The 14,186-nt window shown below is 34.6% G+C and overlaps 1 protein-coding gene across 13 annotated transcripts in view; it reads right to left on the bottom strand.

Moving 5' to 3' along the window:
- Positions 1-14,186, bottom strand: part of RBM26 (RNA binding motif protein 26) — a 114,542-nt gene that overhangs the window by 42,028 nt on the left and 58,328 nt on the right. For 7 of the 13 annotated variants that reach the window (XM_066238029.1, XM_066238021.1, XM_066238022.1 and 4 more), the window contains exons 12-14: positions 9,914-10,078; positions 9,167-9,298; positions 7,861-7,932 (exon numbers count right to left, since the gene is read on the bottom strand). In XM_066238029.1, coding sequence (XP_066094126.1) covers positions 7,861-7,932; positions 9,167-9,298; positions 9,914-10,078 — 369 coding nt within the window. The remainder of the gene's footprint in view (positions 1-7,860; positions 7,933-9,166; positions 9,299-9,913; positions 10,079-14,186) is intronic. The other 6 variants (XM_066238030.1, XM_066238031.1, XM_066238032.1 and 3 more) reach the window with 3 other exon arrangements.

Here is a 14,186-nt window from a genome sequence, read left to right as displayed (position 1 = left end):
ACTGAAATGACAGATCCAACAAGGGTCAAATTAAGAAAAGTGTATGAGCTCCTTTTTTATCCTTCAGAAGCAAAAAGTTGTTCGTTCTATGGGGTGGCTGGTTACTGGTTCTTAGAAAAGAGTCTAGGGATCCGATCCCTTCAGGAATATCTATGAATGCTATAAAAACAAAACATGAAACCATATGAAGAATGTAACTTTCCAGAGAAAAAAAACATAGCTTCCAAAGTCTTAAAGGAGTTCATGACCTAAAAGAGGATTAGAAACTATACAAATAGAAGAGCATCAATAAGAACAAGAGTGCTACTTTCTAGTTACTAAAAATGCAAATATCTGGGTACCAGAGAAGTAGCAATCTGGACACTACATTGTAATCTTTTGTCATGAAATTAGACTAGAAAACATCACAAAGTTTAGGCAACTCATCATTGTTTCTAGTATTCAGAATGCTTGCTTCTAAATAAAATAAAATCCCAGAATACAGTAATTATATTTGTTCCATACAGCATTTTCTGCAATAATAAAAATATAAGAGATCACTAACAGAAAATTTTTTTTTAGTAAAGCATAGAGTAAACACAGATCTAGTTTGTAGTCTAACTTCAGTCACCATTCTCTGTAATTCTAGAGAAAATTTTCTTTCATGTTACCTTACCACATGGCACAATGCCAAACTGTATGATTACATAAAGAATGAGACAATAACTGAAGTTATTGATACTAAAAATAAGAGTTTGAGCGTTTCATAAACTTTTTTCATGAGAGTTCCGTAACAAGTTGAAAAGTTAAAACCAAAAGATTTCTGTACTCAAATCAGTTGGAAACAATGAACATCAAAAGCCTTTTTTCTAGTTTCAAAATGTATTTTAGCGTAAAAACTGTGAGAAAAGCCAGAAGTAAGGAAATTAGTTCTTTACTTAATAAAACCTTTCTTCCATTTTAGCAAGTAGAAAATGTTCCTTTTCAGGTCTTTTATTAACATCAATATGAGATTAAAGAGTGCTTTTTCAACCTGACCTGTGGGGGCGCAGTGTATAAAGCGTCGACCTGACACTGAGGTTGCTGGTTCGAAACCCTGGGCTTGCCATGGGAGTTCAAGGCACATATGGGAGTTGATGCTCCCTGCTCCTCCCTCCTTCTCTCTTTCCTCTCTCTCTCTCTTCCCCCCCCTCATTCACTCTCTCTCCTCTCTAAAATAAATAAAAAAAATATTTTTTTTAAAAAAGTGCTTTTTCAAAGTGAATAAATAAAAAGTATCTAACAAGAAGACTCCTCTACTCCTAGAAACATCCCACTTCCTTGTTTTATCCACTAACTTCCTCTGTAAAAATGGAATATCAGCTAAGATATTTCACTGAGCTTACATCCCTGACTAAAACACACTATCATTTTATATACCTCTACTGAAGGAAAAAAGCTGCCAATTACAACCATAAATGCCTATGACTAAAATGTAGCCCAATTTCAGAGCTGTAAAGTGTGAAACTAGAGTATATTAAAACAATGAACATGATTAAGAAATATTACTCCCTACTTCGATCTATTTGACTCCAGAGTTTAAACAGTAAAAGCTTGGATAGCAAAAAAACTATGTATTTTCAAAAAATTAGGGTAGATTTGTGATTTTAAAAAATCTGTTAAAAATAAAACCAACGTAGAGAAGTAACAAACTCAACAGAAAAGATGCTACAATTTCTAAGAACAACGTCAAAGCACAGCTTTCCAAACTACCTACATCAACATCTCTATTTTCCAAAAAGGGTTCTGTATGTGCTGTATTTTTACATAGTGACCTTAATTTCCAATGATTTTATTGCATTCACTTATTAATTCCAACTGGTTGTGAATTCTTTTGAGTTTTCTACATACAATTATGTCATTTGTGAGTAAACAGAATTTTTTTTCTTTCTAATCTTTATGTCATTTATTTAATTTTCTTGCCTTATTGTACTGGTAAGACCCTATACTAATGAAAAAAAGTGATGAGAATGAACATCATTTCTTGTTCCTGATCTCAGAGGGAGAACATTCAATATTTCATCACTAGGTATGTCACTGTAGAGTTTTTCTGCATATATATTTTTCAAATTAAGAAAGTTTCTTTCTATTCCTAGCTTTCAGACTGTTTAATGTGATGGCTGTTATAAATATTATGTTTTTTTCTATTGAAATAATCATATTGGATTCTTCCTTCCTTTCCAACCCTCACCTCATTATTCCATTAATATGGTGAATTAAGCTGATTTCCAAATGATTAACAACCTTGCATTTCTGGAATAAATCCCACCTAGTCAGGATATACTATTTTGATCATGTCACTGGACTTTTGCTAATATGTTATCTAAGATTTTTGTGCCTATGGTTATTTCATGAGACACTGGCTTGTAATTTTGTTATATACTATACAGGTTTGGTATCAAGGTATGTTGAATTTATATGATCAATTGAAAAGTAACATACGCTTTGTTGTTAAAATTACACATTTTACTAATATCTCTTACTTTTCAAGACAAAGACCATTTTCCTAACAATACAGAGGCTATAATCCATTAAACCTCCTTATCTTACTGCCTATATAAAATATTACCAACCATAACTGTTATTAGTACACTTAAAGACAGAGGAAAAGGCCCTGGCCGGTTGGCTCAGCAGTAGAGCGTCGGCCTGGCGTGTGGGGGACCCGGGTTCGATTCCCGGCCAGGGCACATAGGAGAAGCGCCCATTTGCTTCTCCACCCCCCCACCTCCTTCCTCTCTGTCTCTCTCTTCCCCTCCCGCAGCCAAGGCTCCATTGGAGCAAGGATGGCCCGGGCGCTGGGGATGGCTCCTTGGCCTCTGCCCCAGGCGCTGGAGTGGCTCTGGCAGAGCATCGCCCCCTGGTGGGCAGAGCATCGCCCCTGGTGGGCGTGCCGGGTGGATCCCAGTCGGGCGCATGCGGGAGTCTGTCTGACTGTCTCTCCTCGTTTCCAGCTTCAGAAAAATACAAAAAAAAAAAAAAAAAAATGTCACAAAGAGGAAAAAAAAGGCTTTTGTCATAAATAAGAATTGAAGGAAACAAATTATTTTGTAAAAATTACTTTTAAAAAAGTAGGTTATTACAAATAAAGTCATCCAATTATCATTTTTAATAAGCAGTGCCTGAGTCTGAATCAAATACAAGTATTTGATTCAAAATCAAATACAAATGCCCAGTTATGATGTTTCAAAGCCACACTCACAGTAAATTAGCTCTAACAGGTTGCTAAAGCATAAATGCCTTGTTTAAATGCTATAAAAATATAGTATCTAAGGACCTTAGTATAAGAAGCTTATTAATATAATTACAATATATTGTCAATTTTTTATTAAGTAAATAATCATCTTTTCAGTAAGTTTCAATTATGATAGTCTCTTACAAGCAACACAGATGTGTTTTCTATAGCAAAACATAACCAATGGTAATCCTAGTGAGAACATGATTTAAAGTTAAATTTATAAAATATTTCAGAAATTAAGTTATTTCTTTCATTTCTTTCAATAATTCTAAGTAAAGACAGAGATTAAAGATCTTGCAAAGAAATATTTTAATGTCAAAGAAAAAATGTGTATTTTTGCTACAATAGCTTGGCTCCCAGAAAATTCTGCAAAGTAAATAATTTTATATAAATCATATTTCTCTGAAGAAAAAATAATCTTGATAACACTCTTGATTGAGTAACCCAGGTATTAATCCTCACAGAGACCAATATATTTAAAAAATCAAAATTAGTCAAAAGTTATAAAAAAATCTATCATAAATGTCCTTAATCTTTATATTTAAAGTAGCAAAATTATACAAGTACAAATTTAAAAATCAAAGGGCTATTTATATAACTGTATTATTAGTTAAGAAAATAGAGTTAAGACTTATTCAGGCCTGACCAGGCAGTGGCGCATTAAATAGAGCATCAGACTGGGATGCTGAGGATCAGGTTCAAAACCCCAAGGTCTCTGACTTGAGTGCAGGCTCACCAGATTGAGTGTGGAATCATAGACATGACCCCATGGTCATTGGCTTGAGCCTAAAGGTCACTGGTTTGAAGCCCAAGGTTGCTGGCTTGAGTAAGGAATAACTCGCTCTGCAGTAACCCCCACTCTCCCCACAACCCCGTCAAGGCACATATGAGAAAGCGACCAATGAACAATTAAGGTACCGCAAGGAACACTTGATGCGTCTCATCTCTCTCCTTTCCTGTCTGTCTGTCCCTGTTTGTCCCTCTCTCTGTTTCTGTCACACACACACACACACACAAAAAAAAGACTTACTCGGGATCATACAGAATGTCAGCTGCTAAATCAGCAGCATAAGTCACTACATGATATACTCCTTCAATTATACCACGCTACTTCCCTTTTAAAAGTTCCATGGTACAGATGTTAATATATCATGAGGAAAAAAACCCCTCTCCCACCACCAAAAAAACCCTCCCAAAACACCAAGATATATTTTCAAAAAGGTAAAAAAAAAAAAAAATGCTGCTAAGAAACAATAACATCCTATACCGTATGAGTAATATACTATGTACCTAAAACTGCTATAAGAATATTAAATATTCAAGCAATTAAAAGCTTGAGTCTCAGAATTTAGAAGGGTTTTGAGGACATAATGTAGACAATCTAAATCTTTTAATAAAAACCAACCAGGATGGTATATGCAGGTGGCTTTATTCTTCATAAATCTCCCTATGGTAAGCAGAAGTGCTCAAGCATCATTTTACTGGTCATTCTCCTCAAACAATACCTATTCAACAAATATTGAAATATCTTAGTCTTTAACTGTATCAATTAAGTTTTAAGTTTCTTTTCTATCTAAGCCCTCTCCCAAAAATGAAAACTCATAATAAAAAAGAATCATTAAAAAGTTTATTTCACATTATCTACAAGGGGATAAAACTTTACATTTGTGTCTTTATTTGCTTTAACTCTTTTAGTACGAACATTCATGTACGTCCTCGTGCCTCCTGACCATCCATCCAGAGTACAATTGCACAAAACTTTTTATTTTAAAGATATGTAAGATAACATTAAAAAAAGGCAAATGTATGTTCTTCTTGTTTCCATAAATTGTTTATCAAACAAACATGATTTTAAGTTAATAAAACTGGAACTGGAAGTAATTTCATTTTTTGAAAAAGAAACTCACTCCCGGGGGTCAGCAAGCATGAAAGCAACTCACTACTCAAAGAGCTGAACAATGACAGAAGATACTGTGTGGATACTAGTTTGGGGATTTCCCCTGCCATCAAAAAGAAAAGAAAATTTGCTCAGTAGCACTGGATGATGGATAACATTCTTCCATTCTTCCTAAGACTTCTCTGAATCATTGACCACTAAAGATTCAAAAATCACTATGGACTAGGGAAAAAGATATCACCAAGAATAAGCAAAAATGAAATGCTATTTTTTTTTAATTAAGTGAGAGCAGGGGAGGCAGAGAAACAGACTCCTGCATGCTCCTGACTGAGATCCACTAGGCAAACCCCTTATGGGGCAATGATCTGCCTATCTGGGGTGTTGTTTTGTTGCGTGGCAACCGAGCTATTTTTTAGTGCCTGAGGCAAAGGCCAGGGAGCCATCCTCTGAACCTACACCAGCTTTCTTGAATCAATCAAGCCATGGCTGAGGGGGTGGAATGGGAGCAGATGGTTGCTTCTCCTTTGTGCCCTGACAGGGAATCAAACCTGGGACATCTACATGCCAGGTCGATGCTCTACTGCTGAGCCAAATGGCCAAGGCCAAAATCCTATTCTCTAAACAGGTTCACTGAAAGTGATTTAAAGTTGTATGTTTGTAAATAACTTTCCTGAAAAAAATCTTTACCGTATTTACCACGTAACTTTTTTCATAAATAGCCCACTGCCATTAGTGATTTTTTACAAATTCTAAAGGAATTTAGCATCACAATTCAAAACACACTAAAAGAAAACAAACAAACAATAATGGAAAAAGTAGCAAAATATACTAAGAAAGTTTTGTAAAAGTTACAAATAGTACACTTCAATTTCAGAGTCCAAATTTTGACATAAGCAGATCCTATGCATAATCAGGTTTTTAAATCCTCTCCAGAACTGCTGAGTAAAAAAAGATCTCATATTGTTAATTTATTCCTTAGTTACTTATTATCAAGGAAAATAAACCTAAAAGTAAATACTTACTGCTAAATTTAGTAGCAGAGACTAAGGGACAGAAATTTAGAGAAAGGGTGGCATCATGTGGAAATATTTGGAGGTTTCATAGAAGAGGCTAGAGATTTTTCAGTCTTTAAAAGAATGACCAGAATTCAATTAGGAAGAGGAAAATGCACTCCAGGAAAACCAGTACCACAAAAAAACAAACAAACAAACAAACAAAAAAAAACAACCACCACAAAAAAAACCCTAGGAAAGAGCAAGGGAAAATGAGCAGAAAAAGACTCCTTAGAGGAGAAAGTATTAAAGCAGAAGTAACAGAACCAAAAAATTGAGGTGTGAACCAAGCTAACTCATTTAGCTGAGGAAATAAAGGTTTCTGTAAGCAACTCACATTAAATTAAGTCTGAGAGTAGGATGATGGCAGTTTACGCTAGAGGGGATGGCAGCTATGACACTGCATCCACAGACCAGGGACCTGAACGTGGTGGAGAATGAGATGTGGACTACAACAAGAAGCAAATGACTCTAAAGGCTTTTAGACTGAACAATTTGAAAATGGTGGTATCACTTTCATAGGTGAAGGCTAGGAGGAGAAATGTGACAATGAATCATCTTAGGCATGTTATGCCTAAAGTAATGGTGAGGCATCCAAGAGGGAAATCTGATTTAGAGAACGAGATTCATATTCAAATTTCTACAACTGCCCACGTTTTACACAGTATATAAGGAAAATAATATACTACAGAAGCAGTGAAGAGAGCAGGTCAATTATGTCATGGGGTATTCTGTTTACCTATGAAGTCAATTTTCTATGTAATCTTCATAATGGAAAGAGCAGTGGACTAAAACAGTAGTCCCAGATACCAGTCCTAACTCAGTAATGACTCAAGTGTATAGGTCAACCAAAAAACTATTTGGGTCTTACTGCCCTTTAAGGTGAGGATATAGAATGGGAAAGATTATCTAATTCTAATATTCTGCCATTCCATATAGCTCAAATAAGAATAAAGATCACGGCATTCATGTATAACTAAACAGAAAAAAAAACCCAAAAACCCACATCTACATAAAACTGTAAGATAGGTTCATAAATGGTCTTAATCAGCATTTATCCCTTTATTTAAAAAAAAAAAAGACTATAAATGTATTGTCAGACTAAACACAATAGCTGTTAATAAAAATCTTACATTTACATCATCTTTTCCAGTTTACAAAAAACATTCAAATAATAATTTTTATTTAATCCTCATAAAATCCCAAGAGCAAGATAAGTATTACCACCACCATTTTATGATGAAGAAAAGGTTCAAAAAGATTAACAGCACTGCCCAATGTCATGCAGTTAGTAAGTAAGGAACCAAAGCTCAAACTCAAGTAAAATTCCTAGAACATGGCCCTTTCTAACAGGCTGCCAGGGTTTTCAAGTTAAAATGTAAAATATCTCTAAAGAAAATAGAGTAAATACAAAGAAAAGAAAGAATGAAGCACATGAAAACTAGAGTGAATGGCAAATATTAAAATGCTGATGCAAAAAGTAAAAAAAGGTAGGCAAATATTTTTCTTTTTCAGCAAATGGAAAGCAAAATGGTAGGAATAAGTTACAGATACTATTAAGAAGCAAAAGTTTGGAACTATGAAAAAAATTAAAAAAATTAAGATGCCACCTGAAAACATTTATGAAGCCAAGACAAACACATCATGCTTCTTCTTACCTTTTCAGTTGCTGAAACAGATGGCTTTGATACAAAACCCAACCTGTCCTTCACAGATAATTTAGTTACATTCTAAAAAAATTAAAATGGACATATTCAGTGTTTCCCCAAGCATTTATTAAGTCTGTTGGGATTTTGAACATTCTGATTCTATGACCAAATACTGACTCTGTAAGTATACTGATAATCACAAAACCTGGTCCTTTTTCAAAGACAGAGACAGAAAGAAAATATGTATGGAAAAACAAACAGTATGAAATATTACTCAATCATGAAATTTATGATGTAAAAGAAGATGTTCGAGCCAGGTGGTTTCTGAAGTTCCCTCCACTGATACAGAATCATAAAGTCTTAGAATCCTATGTAGACAAATAGAAAGTTTGAACATTGTAAATATTAGATTTGAATAAATAAAGGATGTGCCTGCCTGCTTCTTGAGCTTAAAAATAAAAGCCATTCTTTCCTAAAGTATGTTTGTTTTATAGCCAAATACATTGCATCTGCTGATGATTTGAAATAGAATTTTTTTAAAGTAACTAATAATTTACCAATTTATATTCTGCATGTTTTCTTATAGAATTTCAATATATTACTTTTCAGGAATTATCCAGGAAGACTATTTTAATAAGGTAACATCCATTAGCTAAGTAGGATAGCATATCCTAACTCTATTTTATAAAGCAAATGCTGAAACATCTGGAGACAAAGGTAAGCTAAGCTTCACTCAGACTGAGGGTATAGAAATAAGAAACTGCCACTCAAGTATGGAAAGGAGTGCAAAGGGAATGACATATGGAGAATAAAATTCGAGTCAGGAATAAGTGATGCAAAGTTCTGAGAAAGCCGTATAAGTAACTTGGATCAGTATAATATTAAACATGCTAAAACCTGATGGCTTAAGCCTTCCTGTCCCAAAAGCCTTCAGTTCTGGCTATTGCATAATTATCTTTGGAACAGAATTCTAGTTAAGTAAAAGATAACGGGAAAAATAAGATTTAGTGTACTAAACTTCACTTTTCAGACAGTTTTGCTGGAATATATGTATTCCACAAAATGAAAGAGAGTTCTTTCTTATAAATATTAACTAGAGAGAAGACTTTAAGATTAAAATAGTATAGAAAAAGTAGAATGTGAAAAAATGTTATAATAGCAACAAAAACATTTACAAGTAAAATTCAAATATGTATAGACTTTAATATTTCTGTATAAAATATATACAATTAACTGTAATTCAAATCACCAAGGAAAACTAATTTACTGAGAACCTACTATGTGAAAGGCACAAGTAATAAGAGTTTTCGTTTACCTGAGGAAGGTCTGAACTGGCACTCTGGGCTTCTGCTGGTTCCATAGTACTTGAAGGTACTGGACCCAACCGCTCTTTGACAGACTGTTTCACAACAGGCAAAATGGGCTGCTGTACTAAAGGCTGCATTACCTCAGAAAAAGACAAAAAATGTTAAACAATTAGTTCATGACCACTGAAAGTCACCTTTGTTATTTTGTTACTAAATTGCCCATGCAGAGGAGGTCTTAGAAATGCAGCTTGTAATCAAATTCAAGCCACCTTCCAAATTTCTTCACATTTTTTTTTGCATATAAGAACTTACTTATAAAGTCAAGAAAAAAAAATCTATCTTTCATTATTTCTTTTTATAATGAACAAGAGAAAGTTAAAGAAACAAACTGCTATAAGATACCTCTAACAAGTAATTAATGTAACATCACATATTGACTGATTCACTGTTCAAAAGAGAGAGAGAGAAAGAGAAGAAAGGATTTCTAAGATGAACCCATAGTTTGACTCTGTGGAATATATAAAGCTATCATGTACTAAATGTCTCCTATATACCTAGGACTTACATGCTTTATACTTATTTTACAATTGTCTAAACTAGAGAATAACTTCGCAATACAATGAAGAAGAGGTTCAAGAGATTAAGTAACTCTCAAGTCAGGATCTAAACTCCAAGGTCTACCTGACTGACCTTAAATACTATGTCTTCTAAGAGCTTTCTAAGAGCATTTAATTTCACACAAATTTCTCTCTTACCTTTGGAGAAGTAGTTTGCAACTGCTGGGTGCTTCCTTCTCTGTGCCAATAAACCTTAATAAAGCGATTGTTTAGCACTGCTTCTGTACTTGATATTGCTTTCTTTGCTTCTTCATATGTTGCAAATTGGATAAGGGCACCTTCAGGATCACCATTATAGGCAACCTAAGATTTCAAATATTAAGAACAACAATGAATTTCCAAATGAATCTGATGCTTCACACAGTACAATTCCCCCACAAATAAAATATCGGCTCTTCTAAATAACATTCTATCTTTGTACTTCCCTTTTTTTCTTTTATAAGCACTATGGTTTTCTTTTGTTTTTAATTCATTTTAATTTATTTTGTTTACACAGATTCAAGTGTCCCACCGAATACATCACCCCCACCCCCGTGTTCCCCTTAACACCCCCCCGTACCCCCCTCCACCAACGCTCTCCCCCCTTCCCTCCAGGATTTGCTTGCCTGCTCTCTATAACTCTGTGTTATGTATATATCAGGTCTACCGGAAAGTTCTGTCCGTTTCAATCACAACAAGTTTCGACATGTAAGCACATGTTTATCTGGCACATGTGTGCATCTCTATTTTTATCACTTAATGTATACATACTGACATAGCAAATTAACTAAAACAAAGTTGATTCACGTTAGTCTTATGTGTGAAGTGATAGTGTACCTATGGCTACTGATAAAGTTCATTTTCGCCACTGTAATTTTTATGAATTTCAACAAGGAAGAAATGCTACAGAAGCATGTCTGTTGCATCCCCCATACTCCCCGGACTTAGCACCCTCCGACTATCACTTGTTTTTGTCCTTACAAAATTTTTTGAAGGGCAAAAAATTCAAAAATGAAGAAGATATCAAACAAGCACTGGTTCAATTTTTCGCATCAAAAGATAAAACATTTTTCAAAAATGGGATATACAAATTGCCCTCATGCTGGCAAGAAATCATTAATAATAATGGCAATTATATTATTTAATAAAGTTTATTGACGGTATGAAAAATTTGTATTTTGTTTTATTCCAAAAACGGACAGAACTTTCCGGTAGACCTTATATATAATAATTTCACCAATCTCTTTCCCTTCTCTGATCCCATCTTCTCATCCCCTTTCCCTCTGATCCCTTTGATCCCACTTCTGCCTATATTCTTAAATGTAGCTTACTTTCACTCCAGAAGAATGATAAATGAGGGCTGTTCAGAGTGAAACTATAGTGTCCTCTATACAATACTTAATAGAGAATGCTCATTTGCTGGTGTATTATAAACAAACATTCAAAATGTTTCACTTTTTATCCCCAATTAATACTATGAAAAATAATCCTCTGTCAACGAGTGACTTTTGGCCAAGATCCAGAGTCAGAAAACAATATAAACTACTTAAAAGGGGTACTCTAACTAAAAATTACAAAAAAAATAAATCTGTCTGTAAAATTTGTAATTCTCACAAAAATATTTCCAAGGGCAAGAAAAATGACAGAAAAAAAATCATTTTACATATAAGGAAACTGAGATTCAAAGAGTGTATTTACTGTACAGACTCATATTAATAAGTAGTATATATAAGGCTTTGCACTTCAAATTTCTTGTTCTTTCAATAATAGCAGTATTTTCCAAAGTGTGGTATATAAACTACTGGTGGTACGAAGCAATACAAAATAGGAATTAAGAGAACAGACTCTGAATCAAACTGCCTAAAACCTTCACTACTACTCTACTAGGAGCATGAGGAAGTCATTTAACCTTTCTGTGCCTGTTTTCTCTTCTATAAATGGGATAACAATACCTACGCCAGAGTGTTAAGAGTTAAATAATAATTCATGTAGAACAGAGAGTATATAGTAAGTACTCATTACTATATTCAATAAATATTTGCAATAAGGATGATTTTAGGTAGCATTTTTGATAATTACACATTTATTGGGATTTAAACAAATTCATCAGGTTTATTAGGATCAAGTTAAAGAATTTCTTAAAACTCTTAACTGGTCAAGCCATCTGTGAGAAAGCAATCAACTAACAACTAAGGTGCCACAACAAATAAAATGATGCTTCTCATCTCTCTCCCTTCCTGCCTATCCCTCCTTCTCTCTCTCTCTCTCTAAAAAAATTTAAAAATAAAAAACATGCATAAATAATAATGCAAGTATATGGGAACAGCAAAACGACCAATAAAGAGAGGAGAAAATATCAAAGTCACTAATACTTAAGGTAATGCAAACTGAACAAAAGTGAGATATCTGATTTTGCCTGTTGCCTTTGAAAATCTTCTTAAATTTAGTATTACCAGTCTAGTTAATTGTGTGAGGGGAAAAAAATTCTGAGAACTTTTTTGTTTAAATCTAAATGTGATAGAACAATTAAATTTCCGTAAAACAATATTCAGAGATATCCAATATTGAGTAAATAAACTACAGGATAATAATGTATATAAATAAGATGGGTCCATGTGTTTTAACTATATATATTTTAAATATACATAGTAATAAGTAGATACAGAAACACAAAACAAAAAATCTAGATTAGTACACAGTAAGTTGTTAACAATGATGTGCCTATATCATGAGGATATAGGAGAGAAATATAAGAAACGTTAACAGTTGACATAGAAACATTTTTTAAAATTCTATATAAATATCTATTGTGCCACTCACTGCAAGCAAGCATGCATTTTTTCATCTATTACTTTTATAATACTTTTTAAATGCCAAGAAAACAAAAATTTTCAAATTATTAAGCTGTACTCTCTAAAATTTATGATGATGGCAAATAATTTTAACTGAAAAGAACATCATACAAACTGAAAAATAAAATGACCAACATTATCAACACTTTCAACATATTACATAATGTAAACTCAATGCTAAATAACCTTACAAGTGACATAAACCAAGCCAAAGTCTAATTTTAGGTGAAGTCAAAAACAAACTACACTGATATTTATCTCAAAAAACATTAAAAAATGGTACAGAAAAAAGTAAATGTTTATTAATGGAATTATACAATCTGTATTCTTCCTTTTTTTTTTTTTTTTTTTTTGTATTTTTCTGAAGCTGGAAATGGGGAGAGACAGTCAGACAGACTCCCATATGCGCCCGACCCGGATCCACCCTGACACACCCACCAGGGGGACGAAGCTCTGCCCACCAGGGGGTGATGCTCTGCCCCTCCGGGGCGTCGCTCTATTGCGACCAGAGCCACTCTAGCGCCTGGGGCAGAGGCCAAGGAACCATCCCCAGCACCCGGGCCATCCCTGCTCCAATGGAGCCTCGCTGCGGGAGGGGAAGAGAGAGACAGAGAGGAAGGAGAGGGGGAGGGGTGGAGAAGCAGATGGGCGCCTCTCCTGTGTGCCCTGGCCGGGACCCCTTGCACGCCAGGCCAACGCCCCACCACTGAGCCAACCGGCCAGGGCCAAAAGTAAATGTTTGAACTAATTATGTTATATGGTATTTGGGCCCCATCTGTTAAATGTATCCCATTTTACAGGCAGCAAAAATAATCTGATGAAAGCATTCTGTTGTTATGACTTTGAAAAACTATAATAAGGTTAGAGGTCACCAATATGATTATTTAACTTTGCTACAATTTTATGATAACCTCTACTTGGCAAAAGATATATAATAATATGATCAATCAAACTCCTTCCAGTTGGTCCGAAGGTGGTGGGTTATTGTTAAGCTGATTAACATTGTCTCCCCCTACCCCCACGTTTGACTAACTAAAAAAAAAAACTTCTTCCTTTTCAGCACTAGCCAGGATGGATCAGTGGATAGAGCATCATTCCAGCGCACTGAGGTCACAGGTTAAATCCCCAGTCAGGGCAAGTAGGAGAAACAACCAATGACTACACAACTAAATGGAACTAAGTGGAACAATGAGTTGATGCTTCCTTTTCTTTCTCTCTCTCTCTCTCTGCCTTTCTCTCAAATCAATGGGAAAATTAAAAAAAAAGAAAAAAAAAGAAAACCTCTTGCCTTTTCAAAATAAAAAGGAGTTCCTCAAAATCATACATTTAAAATACAGAGGACAGTGCATCAACCTGAAGTGTTGAGGTTGCTGGTTCAAAACCCTGAGCCTGCCCAGCCAAGGAACATGACAAGCAACCAATGAACAGCTAGAGTGAAGCAACTACTTCTTAGTCTCACCTCTTATTCCCACCCCTCCTCTCTGTAAAATCAATAAGTAAAATCTTTAAAAAAATAATAAAATATAAAAAGTTCTCGGTGAACACATAATATGAAAGATGTGTTGTAGAACTGGGTACCT

The sequence above is a fragment of the Saccopteryx bilineata genome, chromosome 6 (assembly GCF_036850765.1).
Source record: "Saccopteryx bilineata isolate mSacBil1 chromosome 6, mSacBil1_pri_phased_curated, whole genome shotgun sequence".
Lineage (NCBI taxonomy): Eukaryota > Metazoa > Chordata > Mammalia > Chiroptera > Emballonuridae > Saccopteryx > Saccopteryx bilineata.
This window is presented reverse-complemented; position numbering and strand designations above follow the sequence as displayed.